This window comes from Poecilia formosa, unplaced genomic scaffold (genome assembly GCF_000485575.1).
Source record: "Poecilia formosa unplaced genomic scaffold, Poecilia_formosa-5.1.2 Scaffold3, whole genome shotgun sequence".
NCBI classification, from domain to species: Eukaryota; Metazoa; Chordata; class Actinopteri; order Cyprinodontiformes; family Poeciliidae; genus Poecilia; species Poecilia formosa.
In genome coordinates, this window is record NW_006799942.1 from 6,501,511 (window position 1) to 6,519,334 (window position 17,824).

Consider the following 17,824-nt stretch of genomic DNA (forward strand, 5'->3'; position numbering starts at 1 on the left):
TTGTTAGAGATTTACTTTTTTAAAATTCCGTTTTATAGGATGGTTCATCAGCATTTGGACTCTGTGCGGCTCGCTGTTCAGAATCCAGCTGCGCTTTGTGTACAAACTTTACGGGTAATCAAGCAGAGAGCGGGGTAAAAGAGAGAAGGAGACAAACTGTGAATGATGCTCCTGCTGCTCCAAACCTTTAGGCAAAATGTGTGGACTCACGCGTTCATCGTCGAGACCAAAATGAATGATTTTTATTTTTTTCTCTAAGTTACATGCGAGCGCTAATATCGGACACTGAGAAAAGCGACGGTATTGCGGTCGCAGCGGGGCAGGCGGGCCTTTTTTTTTCTTTTTTTTTTTTTTTTTTTTTTTTTTTTTTTTTTTTTTTTTTACCGGGGCATCAGCGACCCTTCCATCCATCCCCACATTCCTCAGCCTCGGCTGAGCTCCGGCTTCTCTGATCGTGCGGTGTTGTGCATGAGTGAGTCTGTGAGGCTCCGGACTGATGTCTCTGCCTGTCAGGAATTTAAAGTGTCTCTCACCGGTCATGTGCCAGTGTAAGGTCATCTGCAGCAACCGGACCCTCTCTCTTATGTTCGGGTGTAAGGTGAGCCAACATGCAAATCTGTATTCAAAGAAACGAGGCCTCTGGAGAGGGGGGAAACGCCGTTCTGGTCTGTTTCCGCGGCTGATCCTTTTGTCTGTCGAGTTGATTAGCTTATCTATTATTTCTTCATTACTGAGTCTCCCACACACGACCCCGGTTTTACCTTATAAGCACCGGGCGGCCGAGCGTTTTATTCTCACAAATGACCGGTTTCCATTTACACACAGCAGGCTGTAGCAGGATGGTATTACTAAAAGCTATTCCTTGGTATTAGCAATAATAATAATAATAATCTTTACTTCTAATAAATAAACGAGGCATCGTTCATTTTCAGAGCTCTGCTTGCAGCAGGGCTAAAAATAAAGCCTTTAGGTTCACATTTCTTCTTTGCAGCCCAGCAGAGCAAATTGCATGATAGGATTTTGACCTTGGGAGATGCACTTTAATGCCCAGGGCCACTTAGATATCATTCATCATCAGGGAAACCATACACTGACACAGAGGCATAATCCCATCTGCAAACCAGGGAACATGAACTGTGCCCCCGCTGTTCTCTTCCATCCCTGTTGTGTTCCTAATCAGAACTGAGCAGTGGTTGCCTGCTGCTTATCAGAGAAAACAGCCTTTCTTGTTAAGTTGTTTGCGTTTTTTTTTTTTTTTTTTTTTTTTTTTTAGATGTTTTGAGTTTGTTGCAAAGATTTTATGTTTTTTCATGCTATCGCAGATTTTGCCTCTCTTCCAGGTGAAAGTAATTGCAAAGCGGGTACAGTTGAGACTTTCCCTCTATATGACTGTTTGTCTGTTAGCACTACAAAGTTTTAAAAGATATATATATTTGTGGGACATGCTACTGGTAAGCATATTTGAATATTTTATTCAAGATTTAAAAACAAAACATGTAACCTTTAATTTGCGATTGTGTGATTAAAAAATGTCCGCACATTTTTGTTAGAGAACTGTAGCAAGGATTGGCATCTTTGGGTTTCCATAGAAAACATTAGACAGATTGTGATGGCAGGACAGAAAATGTTTCTCATCGTAATACTCCCATGCACAATTATGTGTTGTTTCCTAAACTCTGCTTGGATTTTAAGTGAAACTGTGAGAACCTAAACTGGTGGACTTGGTGTAAAACAAAGATTGGATATATGGAAAAGCATATTGTGACTATTGTTAAGTATGGTGGATTATCTGTGATGGGCATGTTTTTCCTCCAAAGACTCTAAATGTTGTTTGAGTGCATCACATCAAAACGTTTTGAAATACCTGGATGTTTAAAAATGATGCCTTTCAGTCAGCCCACAAATCTCAGCGCTCCAGAACTCCCAGTAGATCTTATAAAGAACCTATGGGGCAAAAAGTGGGTTGTACGATGTTTCTGCCAATAGTAACATGTACACTGACAGTTACTTTTGTTGGAAACACATATGTTGTAGCATGCACATTTTATTCCTCAGAGATCACAAACTTCATTGTGGCATTGTGCTGCTTCATGAAAACTGAATTTGTTTTCAACCTTTTTTCCCAACTTTACCACAGGAGCTATTCATTTTACAGTCTTTTTTCATTGTTCCCTCATCCTTGTTTGCTGCCTGCTTTTGATTTATGCTTAATATGAGCTAGCTACATAGCATACATCATTGATATGGTTTATTGTCGAGTTGAATTTCCATATTTGAAAGATGCTGCTGGTTTGTGGATGTTTGCTGAGAAGGTGGTCCTGCTGTTCTCAGTGCATTACAAGTACAGATATTCCCTTGTGTTCTTGAACACACCTTACGCCTGCTTCCATGTCTACCTCTTCCGTCTTCGTTAAGGAGAAGACTCGGTATAATTATTTTTTACCCCGGGTTTAGGCTGCAATCATCCATCCAGCGATACCACAACTCCACGATTGTAAACTGTCTTCAGCATCTTTTATTAGTGATTAACTGTAATAATCGTGCTTAATGTTTGTGTTACAAACGAGTAGAGTCTGTGTTTATTAGTTAGAGAATGCAGGGAAACCACGAGATTTCCAAAACTGCTTACTGGAAATTACTTAATTGTAAAGGAAATAGAACTAAATGAACTAAACGAACTTTCTGCTGGTGATCAAACGTATTATGTCACTTTTTTGATTCTGATCTCAATTATCTCTGCTCAATATGTCCAGTTTAAAGGAGTAATATAAGGATAAAATGGTTCTGCTTTTTGGATTATTCAAGTGGACAATTGGCAGCTAATTTCTCTGTTCATTTTCTCTCTGCATCACAGATGTATTTAAGAAATACATTTCTATAAGTATATTGTGCTTTGATTTGGTCTCTAATAGTGTTTCAAACATTTAATTCCTACAGAAGTAATAAAAATTAATGACTGCCTATCAATATGCAAATTAGCAAAGAATTATTTACAATATAGTGTTAATACTTCCCAAAATGATTAAGCCTATAAGTCTGAATTTGTTCTCCATCCTAAAGGAAGGGTTTGCATTTGCTTGGAAGTGAATAACATTACTTGGGATTTTCATCTGCATCCACCATGTTAGCTTTCATATTCAAAAACTGACTTTTATCTTCACAATATTAAGTGCTTTTGAGCGCGGTTACTATAACTAATGTACGTGTGAGAACGTGTGAAAAATACTTCTAAATATTGTTCATTTTCTTCTAGAATCATGCGTTTAACAATAAATAGTTAATAAGTGTATGATCATGTTTAATGACGAGTTGACATGCCACTAATGTCCCTGTTTGTAGGCGGCTAGCGGACGTTTTGCGATGACACTGAGACGTTTATCTCTGAGCCGTTGTTTCCATTTTGTTGCTGTTAATAATGAAAAGGGTTCATGACTGCCACCTGCATTCTTCTTTCAAGGCCAATATTTGTGTGCAGGTTCAGTAACCCTAACAGCATTTGTTTACTCTGTCGCAGTCTCCTGGGAAGTTGATATAGGTGGGAATTAATTTGGATCTTGGAGATGTACAGCATATTGCTGCAATGTACAACAATGTGTTGGAACGCTCCTCTATGGGCTGCAGCTATCAATATTTTATGTTTTATGCTCTTGTTTTTATTATTCACAAGAGGACTGTATTTGCAAAACTTCTTCCATAGGAGAACTTTCCCAAGGTGATGGTCCAAGGAATATATTTGCATAACCTCTTGTTCTTAAACAAAACCTGGCACAAATTCTGATTTTACGCTTTAATTAAGGAAGGTTTTTGCTTTTTTTTTTTTTTTTGCTAGCATTCATCAGTGCTTTAATATGCTTTTTATGCTTAACGCTCATCAGCGGCCTCGCAGCATTTAATCAAAAACAGCTGGCCTCACTGGAGTTTGTCTTCAGGCGATGATTCAGCGGCATGCTCACAGTGCAGGGCCCTGGGAGACGGAGCAATAGACACAGGATCGAGTTTTGATGGGAACAGAGTGTTCATGTGATGAATGATTTACAACTCAGGGACCAGGGCGCCTTCATCTCGGTTTCTGGATCGATAATTATCTCATTGGGGGAATTGATTCAGTGATATCTTTACTGGGAAACAGAAATGAAAATGATCTGCTGCCACTCACTTCCGGGCAGCCAATCAGACGATGCACAAAACGAAAAAGGAAGGACTTTGCTTCTCTGTGTTGTCTGGTCTTCAGTGTATGCAAAATGTTTGTTTTTTTTTCACTATGTTTTTGACCCATTTCATTTGTTGATTTTATTTATTTAACTCATGTTTCTGATACAGAAACATTGAAGCTCGCATCTGCCTTGGAACCTTGTTCTGTTTTGTGTGTGTGACTTTACAGGGAAATGATGTCCCTGAAGCAAGCAAATGTTCAAGTAGTACAAGAACACTGACAATATAATGTTGCATTCAGTTTGCCCTTGCAAGCCAGAAAAACATTCCATGAGATTTAATGAAGATCAAACTTAACATAGCTGCCACAAATTTAAAACATGAAAGTTTGAACTAAGATGACAATTATTTGCGCTTCTAACAGTTTGGCACTGATAAATCCAGAGGCGCACATACAATATCACACAATCTTAAACTGTAAATATGAATAGAAGAGAATGAGTGAGAGAGAGAGAGAAAATGAGAGATATTATCTGAAATCAAGTCTGAGTTTTATATAATTTTATAAAGTTACTCCCTCATCTATCCCTCAGCAATCTAAAACATAACTGGAGTGTTGCTTTGATTCTTTCATATTTTTGGTAAAAACGGCCAGAAAAGAAAAAGAAAAAAAAAACCGGGGAAAAAAAAAAAAAAAAAAAAACAACCTCCATCACCTCCACCAGGTCCTACTACTGCCATCTGCAGAAATACACAGCATAATCAGAAACAACCAATCAGAGCCAAGAGAAGGGTCTTAGCACTGTCAATCATTCTCATGTACGTGCTGCTCACTCCGTCCACTTTGATTTGTGCTATGCTACTGATTATCTGCCTTATACTATGCTATCACAACATAGTCACAAAAGTATTTTTATTTTATTTAAATAAGATCCCAGAGAGAGAGCTGACATGACCAGAGTTTCCTCTGGCTGCGTGGCGCAAAGCGTAACACCGTTATACAAATAAACTGAACTAAACTGAATTGAAATGCAGCCATTCCCTTCCTCCACCTCTGCATATTTTATGTTATGCATAATGTATCAATAGATGAAATAATTATTGATATTATGTTTTAAATTAAACCAATTAGCTCTTCCACATTAGAGTCTAATGAGAATGACATCTTGCCCTGCGATGAGATGGCGTCCTGTCCAGGGTGTACCCTGCCTCTCGCCCAATCACTGCTTGAGATAGGCAACACTCCCCCCCACCCCCCTCCACCGTCTCCATCCTGCAAGGACAAACATGTTTAGATAACGGATGGATGGATGGAAAATTATCCATGCAAAGCTGGTCCACTTGCAGTAAGCAATAAACATGGCAGCACAAAAGTTAGTGTTTTTTAAAAGTTAGTGTTCCACAAAATGAACCAGTCCATACCCGTTTTAGCAACCGTTGATTTAAAGCAGTGTGTCGTACTCTACTTATTGTCTGCGGTCATGTTTTTCCAACAAAATATCTTTACCAGCAGGAGATCCCTTGAAGTTATTTTGATTGGATCAGGGGTCATAATCTGTCATATTTTATAAATATGACACAAGCAGTCATCAGAACAAAGATGAATGAGAAGAGAGTGTCGCACACTTCAGACAAAAACACATGAGATTTGACAACTTTAAAAAACATGGCCGCAATTTATGAAAATACTTAGCTATTATTGAGATAAAGCTCATATTTTAAATCCATAGTTTAGGAATCATTGTACAGGCTGCTGTCTAAAGGTGTCAAAAGTTGATTATAAGTACATTTTACATTTACATCAATTAAAAAACAGGAATCATACAAACTAACTTTTTTAAATTTATTTTGTAATAATTGTCCAACAAAAATGCTTAAAATCACAAAAATAGCTACATTGAACGACAAAACCCCCATCTTCATGCTTTGTTGACTTTAACTTGTATATTTTGTCAGTTTATTTTGAGAGTTGTGACATAATGTGCAACACATTTAGAGACCAAAGTTAAATTGTTTGCATCGGCCTGTATTACACTGCTGTAACATGGAATACCTGTCTTAAAAACTACCTGTAAAAGCTTTACAGTAACCAGTGGTGGGCTGGAAGTTAATGCAGAATAAACTGAATTAATTGTGTTGTCAGAAAAAGATCATTATGTTTCAGCGATACACCTCACTAAGCAGTTGGTACACAGACATGCATCAGCAAGCTGTAAAATGTGATCAATTTTGAGCTTCATTGAAGTCCAAACAGAGTCACAGTTACTTGCCCATCGGGTTTCAAATATTCTTAAACAGCAAAATACACAAATAAGCCTTTAATACAGCATTTTCCACAACAAGAGCAAATGGACAAGTGCCAGTGAAAGGAAAACATCAATATTAATCATAAGATCAGCAACAAAAGGAGCCGTTATTCAATCTTTTTCTGTTGTATTTCAACTGGCCTGAATCAACTTAAAGGAAAATTTTGATTTCCCTCTTTGTTACCTAGGAATCCAATACCAAGCTGCTGTTTACCCACTTAGTCCAACCCATTACCCCTCTGTGCTTAAAAGGCTCATTTTAAGAGCAAACCTTATGATCATTTGCTCCTTTTACTGCATGTTAATTTCCCTGAACCTCATCAGCTGAGGTAAAACGATGTCCACCGGCTTGAATATGTTTGCGGACAACTGGTGGGAATTAACACTAACAATCCCTCACTGTGAGTGCTACAAACGTCAGAATGCATGCACTCAGCATAAAAATGGTGTGCACATGCTTCAGCAGACAGAGGGGGGGATGGGATGGATTTACAGTTACGGAGCTTTGCCTGAGGTCTAACCTGAACTGTGAGTCCTTTCATTCACTCAAGTTGATGTGAAGAGAACCATTCTTTGGTTAATGAAGCCAAGCTTGCAGTTAAGATCTGATAGATAGAAAGATAGTCACACTATAGGCCCCACTTACTTTAACAAATGTCCAATTCACACTTTTTAAATATTGTGGTATAAGCTATAAGTGCTCCGAAATGGCAGTCGAGGATTATTATTTGTGTGGATTTCTTATTCACAAAAAGCATGATCAGAAAATCATTGCAGTAAGAAGAACATAAATTACCATGTAATAAAATATATTGTATTGTGTAAAACTGTTTTGTGTTTATTGAAACTGTCACTATGTCCAGACTGTATGACATGAGAGAGATAATCTGTGAAAAATCAGTGTCTCCTCCATGTGATCCTACTGCCACCTGCAGAAATGCTAAACTCGGAACAACCAGTCAGAGCCAGGAGGAGGGCATTAGCACTGTCAATCATACTAGTGTATTTGCTGCTGCTGCACCCCTTGGTCCCTGGTTCACTACAGCTCCTTCTCCACGGAGGAGCTGACTGAATTCGCAGGCTAGTTAGCATTTCTACCAATGATAGCGGATAAACAGTTTTCTTGTAACATTAAGTTGCTTCTCCGGCTGCAGCAAAACAGCAATCTTGAGGTTGTAGTCGCTGCTTGCGTACATGAGCGTGATTGACAGTGCTAAGACCTTTTTCTTGGCTCTGGTTGGTTATTTCTGACCGAGCAGCATATTTCTGGAGATGGCAGCAGGACCACAGAAAGGAGGCAGGGCAGCAAGACTTTTTCACAGATTATCTGTCTCATATTCTGCTGTAAGAACATAGTGACGGTTTTAACAAATATGAAAAAAAATATATATTTAATAGAAGTTACCACTTACAATTTAACCCTACGAAGACACAACTGAGATTTTTCCACGTTACTTGATGTGGCTGCATTATTCTTTACTCTTTATTCAATTTAAATCACCTTTACCTGGAAACCATTTTTGCTATCAGTGAAAGCAACTTTGTTAATTTCTTCATTATGGTATGAAGAATGCTGGAAAAACTACTTAAATAGGAGCTTCCGTTTTGCACTGCAATGAGATTAATGACTCCACCCAATAGACGAGTTATATTTGTGTGAAGATGGTGAATCTAGAGCGTCTCCGTGGGGGAAATAAAGAAGCTCTCCTTTGCTATAGTTCCCCGTTTTTTATTTAGGTTGTCTGGATTCACACACTAGCATCCTGATGCGTGCAGCTCTAGGCACTCTGCCCCATGGTGAATGTTAAGTCTGTTGTTGCAGCGCGCACCGTAAAGGACGTGAACACTTGTCAAAGTGCTGTGCTGAGATGCCCTGGAGTAAACGCCTGAAGGTAACATTTGGCAGGATATCTGCATCTTCTGATTGCTACATATACATGAAATAAACAGTTTCACTGGTAGGTGTCGGCTGGCAGCAGCAATCGCGATACTGTAAATGAGATGAAAGCTGTGTTTGAGGTTTAGCACTTGCAAAGACACTTGTGAGCGAAAATAAACTGAGAAGGTTTGTATTTTTGATGGACTGTGGTGGGGGTGGGGAAGAAATTCAGATAACCATGACAGACAAACGGCTCTTTGGAAGCGGCTGTCGTTCTCTGTATGTTTTAAGTTTAAAGATCGAAAGCCATAAGCTTAATTTGTGGCTGGTTTATATACCTTCGAGTGGGGCGGTGTGAAGCTTTCTTAACTGGCATCCAGCAGGTGTTCTGGCCTACATATTTTATGTGTAGGGAGATTAGTTTCTGCTGCTCAGATGATAGACCTATTTCTAAAGCCTAGGCCACTGATAAAACAGGTGAGCGCAGGAAGCGAACACTGAATGATCTTATATTCCAACATGCTTTAGGTCTTGGAGAATTTTAAACACATTAGCTAACATATATCCTCCACAAAGTATGCTTGAAACAAGCCCATATAAAACTTCTCAAATGAGAAATGCGTTTATTTTTGAAAGCAAGTGTAAACAGATTACTCTCTACTGCTTAGATTCTTAGGAAATGCCATCTTTATAGTCCCACTTTTTAAAATTTATAATAAACTTCAGTTTATATTGTTGGAATCTTATGTGATGGATCAACGCAAAATGAGGTGCAAATTATTAAATTAAATGTTTTTAGGGAAACCTGCAAAAAAACTGTGTGGTGGAAGCAAAACACTGCACTTTTTTACCCTGATCCCCACTGTGAAACATAGTGTTGGCAGCGTCATGCTGTGGGGATTTATTTCTTCAGCAAGGCAGGGAAGCATGTCATAGTTTATAGGGAAATAGAATTTAATAACGATGAAAAATTTTCAGAGCATATTTTAATTTATTTGGCCTGTCTTAGTTTTTTTCTTGTGAGCTAAATCTTACTGAACTTTCAGCAACTAAGTTTATTACATATCTAGTTTAGGTTTTTAAACTCTTGAAATCAGGACTTTTTCTGATTATCTTCCCTCTTTTCTCTCTGCCCTCCTTCCTCACTGATCAGTGTGAGGGGGAAAAAAAAACACTAGGGCCACAAAAACATCAAAAAGCCACATTAGTTGATTTCATGTTGAAGTTTCGATTTAGTTTAGATAAATAGACAGATATTTATCTCGTCAGGGACGATGCACAATGAAAACATTAGCCACTAATTTCTACTTGTACTCAACAGGATTGAACTAACATCCTTCGAGATTTAAATGGCTGCTTTTCTAACTTCCTTTAGACTCTGGCTGTACTGCAGTGGTAACATTAGTTGATACATGAACAAAAAGAAAACATTTTTCACCCCTACACGTATTTTTGTCTATCTCTACAACAGAGCTGAAGCTCAAGCGCTCAGGCCACCTGCAAAACGAAAAGAAAACCCTTCACTCAGATTTATTATTTATTCAATTAGTTGCCTTTTAGTCAACATTTAAAAAAAAAAAAACTGCTACCACTTCACATATGTAAAGCTAATTTATTTCAGTGCCTCCTATCCAATTTCCATGTCTGTGAATCCTGTTTCTAACATGCCTCTCCAGAAGGGCACTTCTATCCTGCTCCATGAACTGAAAGTCACATCCCCCACCAGCAGGACAGAAGGCAGAGTGGCACCATGGATGTCGGTCATGCAGGAAAGGGAGATCAGTGGAGCTGTGGGCTGTTTTGACCATGAACATTAATAATGCTACCAAACTCTGCAAGGTTTTTTTTTAATAATTTAAAATCATAATCAGTTAGTGTTAGAGCTGGGGGCAAGAAAATGGGAGTGAGGGATATTTGGCTATATAATACAGTGTTTGCATTAATATGGCAATAACTGACAGTGCAGAAAAAGCTTGTTCTATAAGCATTCAACAATTACTCCTTTTTATTTGTCCTACTCCATCTTGATTCCCCCCCCCACACCTCACTTTGTGGCAGTGCTGATGGTCTCACTTTTTCATTTTACCCATACCTCATTTGCTTTCTCCTCTATCTTTATCTGTTTCTCTCCCTCACTTTCTTGCTGTCTCAGTGTAATGTGATCGAGGACCGATGCTGCCAGCCCCAACTGTGGCACTGCAATCTCTGCTCTGCTCCGGTTGCTAGGCAGCCCGTCTTAGACAGGGCTCAGTGATGCACCTCCTTCTCCCTGTCTGCTTTGCCCTCCTCCCCATCCCCCCCAAAAAATAAAATAAAATAAAATAAAAAGAGCGAGGTGGGAAATTGTCAGGAATAGCCAACAAACCAAAATGTATTTCTGAGGATTTATCTTTTTTTAGAGAGCGCCGCTTCACATCTGCAGTGCAGCACAGTAGAGCATTGTGATCCTGGGGGCTTTGGAGGTTGCGCGTGCGGATTTGTTGAATACGGGCTTCGAGGCACCGAACAGTGTGACAGATCTCCACTGTGACTGCGCTGCCCACCTTCTCGTGTGTTTGTGATGGAAATCGCAGTGTGCAGATTCTGTGTCATCGCGCCTAGGATGAAGCCTACCATGTGTGGCTGAAACAGTGGGCTGCTGGCAGGTTGCCCAGGTGTGGGATATTGGTAGGGGAGTGAGGTTGCCACGAAGAAGCTGCATGAACTGCTACCTCATAAAGCACTCATGAATCAATGCTCTAGTAGCTCCAGGTGGCTGTGGGGGACGATAACTATTCAAAGTAAAATGCCAGAACGCTTTCGAGGCCTTTGTTCCTATTATGTCTCCACTTTTCACTTGTAGGCGTCACACATGTTATGCGATGCACAAGCTGTGCTTATAGACTGCCAACATTTGGTTAACAGAGGCAATCTGACAGGAATACTGCTCTGGTCGTCAGCCGAATTTACTTTTCTATTTCAGAGTTGTATTTCCTATAAATAAATCTCAATTTATGATAATTTTGATCACATTAACTGATTAAATCACTACCCCAGGACCTGAGATCTTCTTAGTTGGATAATCTTTTCTGTGCCTCCTTGTTTGTGTGTGTGTCGTCTTGCAGAAGTACAGGTACCAGGATGAGGAGACGCCCCCCTTGGAGCACAGCCCAGCACATCTGGCTCCAGGGAAAAGTGCAGAGATGCTTCACATGAGTGACAAGAACCTCGCTGCCATGGAGGCCATACACGGCTACACGCCACACACGCATATCTCTCCTGTCAAGGTATTAATTGCACACATTTACTTAGACATTGTGGATGAATAGGTTGCAATATGCAGTGCAATGGACTCCAATTTGCAAATGCAGTACGTTTCAAGAGCAATTCATTATTTCTTTGCTTGTGGATCCCAGTAATTTTTCAGCTATGCTTAATATTCAATGCAGCATTGACAAAGTGATTGACCTCCTCTTTCAAAAATCCGAAGCACATTGTGTGCAGCAACTTTGCTGTCAAAATTAAAACAGCTAAGATGATAAAGTCTTCACAAATGTTTATATTGTGAAAAATGATTAATGGACAGATCCATTTAGACGTCTACTGGACGTCAAATCGTCCTTGACATTTGCCAAAACAGTAAGTGCATTTCTCAAAACGATTCACACAAACAGCAACGCACCATTGATCACCTAAAAACAAAACAAAATCCTCGAAAAATAAATATCTGTGTCAATGAACATGTCAGTGCCGTCAGAATGACAAGTCCTTGAGTCATTGTGTATGGATAACACAGTCAAATTGCTTTGTTTGTGTTGTGAATATAGCAGTGTACTCCGGAGGGATACTTTGAAATAAACTGTGGCTACAGCTGCTGGGCCACAAATTCTCACCCACACCGCAAAGATGATCTTCTTTGGCGACGCAGTGTGGAAAGAAACTTTTAGAGTCAGTGTCTTATCCAGCTGTGAAGTCATCACACGCCTCATCCACGGCATCCAGAAGGGTCATCTGAGTCCACGGCTGGCATATATGCTTTACATCTCCAAGTTGAGAAAATCCCTCAGTGGGATTAAGAATTTTTATTTAGATTTAAAAACACCATAAAAGCCTGTTGTCAAGGCATGACTTGAAAAGGAACATTTTAGCCAAACTATGCAAATACCATTGGTAGGCCTGTCACAATAAACAATAAATCAATTAATCGCAATATCAGAAATCTCCAGTTGGATGATTTATCGTTTTCTTTCTCCCAAAGTTGGTCTTCAATCTGGTACTTTGGTCTCAACTAACCCTTCTGTTTTAGGAGGGCAATTCTGTTTAGAGGTACTTCGTAATTCCTTTGATTTGTTGTTCCTGCTGTTTTGTTTATTTGGGATATTTAAAATGTCTTCCAGTCCCAGTGCAAAATGTTCATTATAATTTTTAAAGTTTACTGATCTTTGAGAGTGTAATACCATTGCATTACTTGAAAATGGTCCCAAAACAACAACATTATCATTCATCTCAATTAGTGGGACAATTTATCATCCAACAAAATTTGTTATCTAACCTGATGTATGTTTTCTATTATCCTGAATTAATTCAAACCAGTGTTTTCAATTGTTTTTGCTAAAAATCCTCAAAGTTGTTGGGAATAAAATAAAAATAAATATAGTATTTAAAGTCCTAAAATCAACATTTAGAGACAGGGTGAGTTTTTTAAAATTTTTATCCAGAATTGCATGCGTATAACTGATTAGACCAAAAATGCACACATCCTGTTAAAAATGTTTAAGTTATAATGGTTGGTGTCCTTCTAAATTTCTTTATCATTGGAAAATCCTGATGTAAGCAGGATGACATTATGCTTTTGTTCATCTTACGTACCACCCAGACACAAAACAGTATCTGATTTAACTTAGCACCACATGCTGGCTGGTTTGGAGTCCTACATTGCCCACTTAAGGGCACTGATGGGAAAATAATCTTATTTGATAATTAAATATGGCCTGCCGTGCCGTCATGCATCAGCTTTGAGCTTGTATGAACATGAATATCAGGTGATCTGATATACACACTCAAAGTGCGTCTGGACACAAGATACCTTAATGACAGACAATAGGCAGATAATATGATCAAATGAACCAGGCGTGGTCAAACTAGAGAAATGAGCACAAGTGATTCCAGTCAGCATTTTTTTAAATCATAGTTGTCATCATTATTTGTGTGGATAAAATGTGCTAAATTACATGGAAGCTAAACCCCTCCCCCCCTACAAATATGGACTTCATGATGCACTTAGGTGTGTGTCTGTACTGAGACGGACATCGTAAGAGCTACCATTAGCAAAGCAAGCTGACATCAGTGGGAACACGAACAGCTTGCTTTGAAGTGCACTAACTCAATTCTTCTGTAACTACAAATGTACCAGTGTAAGCTGCGGCGGCCACTTAAACATGACGCATCTCATGTGTCCACATATGTTATCCAACAACCTTCTTACCAACTGAGAGTGAGAAGATCCTGTTTTTGTTTTTCTGTGATGGGGGACCATTTTCCACAGGCGGAGAGAAGTGAAGTCCCTCGATGAGCCAAAATGAAATGCTGCCGTTTAATAAGCAGCAAAGAAAGGCTGGTTTATTGTGATTTCTTGCTGTCATATAAATTATACACTTGTCTCTTCGGTGTGAGGAGAGATAACCATGGAGATTTCTCGTTAAGGAGGTTGAGAAGCTTACTGGGTGTTATAACACTGGAAAACTGAGGTCTGGAATGGAGTTGCATAAAAACAGTAAAACAGTAATCAGACAAGCTACTGGGAATACAGAACCATTAATAGATATTATTTGCATGGTTCACATGGATTGCTCTTTTTGTGTGGCAACCCACACACACCGAAACACACACACACACTCCCCTGAACAGGGCCATTTTGATCTCATAAAGCTAACTTTAGTTACAGCTTATATATAAAAATACACACGATAGACAGATGGAGCCAGGAGGAAGGTGTTGACGCTGTCACTCAACCTCGCGTACTCGCTGCTGTCTGACCGTTACAGAAGAACCGTTTGTCCGCCATCATTGGCAGCTAAGCTAACTAACCTTAGCATTCACAACAAGATCCACTGACGAGAAAAAGGCGTAGCGGTATCGGAGGGTGCAGAGAGGAAGGGGATGAGCATCGCCACACGAAATTGTGATTGACAAGCTCTAAGACCCGCCTCCAGGTTCTGATTGGTTGTTTTTAGTTGGCACTGGGAGCACTGGGAAATATCAGAGAAGTCTGTCTCATACCACAGTCAGATTCTGCAAATGTAAAAAAAAAAAAAGTTTTTGTAAAAGTTACATACTGCAGCTTTAATAAATGTTATATTTCTTTTGTCCTAATTTAGTTCAGATTCTTTTTCCTCTTATCTTTGTGTTAAAGACTCAGACAGAAAGACATCTAGGTAAAAAATAGTGTTTTGAACCGTTCTTGGTATTTCGTCCATTTCCTCGTGGATGAAAACATTTCTGAAAATGGCCCCATGTTGTTTTCAGAAACATGTTGCTTTCAAAAACAACATGCTGTTTTAGAAAAACATGTTCCTGTGTGGATTGGACCAAAATGTGACAGATGATCCAAATGTTAATGTAGGACAGAACAAACAACTCGTACGTCAAAGAGGATGGTCTGATTTATCGAAAACTGATAAATACTTTAATTAAAGGGATCGGAGAGAGGCTTCATTCCTCTAAGTTGCTCTTCTAAAATCTGCCATTATGTGTTAATCAACTCTGTTTAAGTGAGAATAAAAATTATGATTAGTGCCTTCCAGTGTCTTCAGATCATTACTTGTTCAATCAGCTTACAGATGCTTGTGGAGTTTTTCTATCACTAGTACCACTTTGATTAAAAGTTCAAATTTAATGAGCTCAACCACAGTCTGCAGTTATTCACTTATGACCAATACTATGATGAATCAACATCCATTTAAAACATATTTATGTATTTTTTATACGTTGTCTTTTTTCTTAAACACGTCTCATCATTACCATAAACATGGTTAGCCAAGTTTGCATACCCATTGTCCCCCAGTATTAGTTGTTATGGTACGAATATATTATGATAATGTCATAATATTTTGCTGTGGAAGTTAAACCAAGTGCATATGAGCTGTATCAAAAACATTTACTTCTGACAACCAGCTGGATGCACCAAGAAATTTTGTTTTTTTTGTTGCAGTTGTTTTCGCTGTGTCTTTTTCCACCGATTCACAGAGTCAGAATATGAATAATTATGCTGTATTTAATAACATAAATAACATCCCTCTGCGCCCCTGTCCATTTGAAATGACGTGCCAATTGAAAGTTGTACATGCACTCTGTTATTCTCTCACATGTGTTGTTTCAACAACTGGTCACATTAAAATATGTAAAGGCATCAAAATGTAAAGCAAACATTCAAAGTTTTTATATAACTAATCGTGCAGCTGTTCTAGTTGTCTAATTCTAATTAGTAGAGCTAGGAAATTATGATTTACTTTGTACATAACATTTTATGGGGCGTCTATAATGCAGATTTTAGTTTGGTTACATGAGTAAATGTGTCACCAAAAGAACCGTTTCTTTTGAGTTCAATCATTTTAAAATGACAACTTTTTCTGACTCTAAAGTAAACCATGTACTCTCTTTTTTGTCATGTTATTTTATATTATATGCAATCTTATTGCCTACATTAGATTACACTTCAGAGCTACCTTTTAGGATGTGTTGCCTACTCATTCTGCAGTGATCTGTATTGCAGTCTGTACCAAAATGTGTCCACCAGCTGCAAAGACATTAGTCAAGTCCCGTCACACAACTAAAGGCGTTTAATATATGCAGAGGACGCAAGATCTCTTAAATTATGTTAATTCCACATCATTACATAACCAGTGACCCTGGAACATTTAATTTTGTGCATCAGTCCACCAGCAGTGTTTGCACATACTTCAAATTTCAGCAGATTATTGGGATCTTGGCTTTAAACCGTTGAGGCCGCTTTACCTTGAAGTAAAGGACAGACAGGCTGTTTCAATTTCCAACTCCATTTTCCTTTTGTACTGTTTAAAATGAAAAGCCTTTTTGAAAAGTGTTTTTGACAGTTGAACAAATCAATATTGTTCTCTTTTAGCTACCTTGATTATGTATATATGCATATACATGCAGCTTAGGAGCTCTGGAAGTTATGAGGTGACAATGCAGTCTTAAAAAAAATCCACTGGGAGCGAACCATGTCAGCTTGTTCGCAATGTTTGTCTAAACCTGAGTAACTCCATTTCTATTTGTAGGTTACTGCTATTATTTATTATCAAGCTTTGTGCTACTCTTCTCTTCTGGGAGAACTGAATTCACTGCAAAAGAAAAAAAAATGTTTTGAACTTATTTAGATCAAAATTAACCATGTGAATCATGTTATGGAAGTGTGAGAATCCTCTGGAAGGCAGAAAAGGAAAAATACACTGAAAATACATAATTAACACATGGATGCTGCTTAGAAGCAAAGCTCAAAATCCTTTGGATGTTCTTTGAAAAGCAGGCTTAACTGATGAGTTTGAGGTGTTATATTTAAGATTAAGTTTACTTCTGAAATTAGCTACACCTAACTTACTAACGTTGTGTTTTTTTATGAAATTATGTCCATCTCTGTATTTGCTATAATCTGCTGCTGTTACTCAAGGGCATGAAAGATACAATAATGATGGCTGAGTTCCAATTACTAGTCAGTCAAAACAAGATGTCTGTTTTTTGGGGGTTTTTTTTATGAAACTTGCAATTAAAACACATTTTAAAAATCACTTCAGTATCAATATAGGTCTTTAAAAAGTAGTCAGTGGTGATGCTGTGCACAATATAATGAACCAGATGTGGTTTAGGCAAAATTTTAAAATTAATTCAAAACACTAACAGAACACAAAATCACCAATGGCATGCTCACTAGCACCCCTGCTGCTTGTTGTTTGTACAAAGTCATTCTGATAATGAAATAGCCTCTGTTACCGTTTTACCACTTGGAGCAACAAACTATGTGCCTTTTCTTTTTACCATAATCTCTAAATCATCCAGATTCCAGGGTGATGTTTTATGCTCTCTTCTCTTCACATAAGCCCACACATAAAGGGGTTCAGGTCGATTTTGTATGCGGTAGACCATTTCTTGTTGATTTGGTCATATGATTTAGGTGATCCTAATGACGCAGTGAAGATATTTTTTTTTCAGTTTCCCGTCAGAGATCCCCAGTTTTCAATTAAAATATTCTGGTATTTTAAAAGCATTAATGATCTAGTGCCTCTAACATGATACTCAAGACTTTTGAATGAGAAAAAGACCCACAGCATCACAGACCCTTACTGTAAGGCAGATTGGCCTCTGAATGAACAATTTCACCACTAGAATCACTTTTTCTAAAATGTTTAGTGACAGATTAGGATTTTACTTAGTTGTGATTCCAGTTTTAGTTTCTTTTTATGTCAATATAACTTATAAAGGAATGTTGCACAGG

The 17,824-nt window shown here is 38.4% G+C and overlaps 1 protein-coding gene across 3 annotated transcripts in view; it reads left to right on the forward strand.

The window, feature by feature from the left end:
* dlg4a (discs, large homolog 4a (Drosophila)) overlaps positions 1–17,824 on the forward strand; it is a 79,189-nt gene that overhangs the window by 27,170 nt on the left and 34,195 nt on the right. For 2 of the 3 annotated variants that reach the window (XM_016674324.1, XM_016674323.1), the window contains exon 2: positions 11,442–11,603. In XM_016674324.1, coding sequence (XP_016529810.1) covers positions 11,442–11,603 — 162 coding nt within the window. Of the gene's footprint in view, positions 1–417; positions 599–11,441; positions 11,604–17,824 lie in introns of those variants that run through there. The other variant, XM_016674331.1, reaches the window with a different exon arrangement.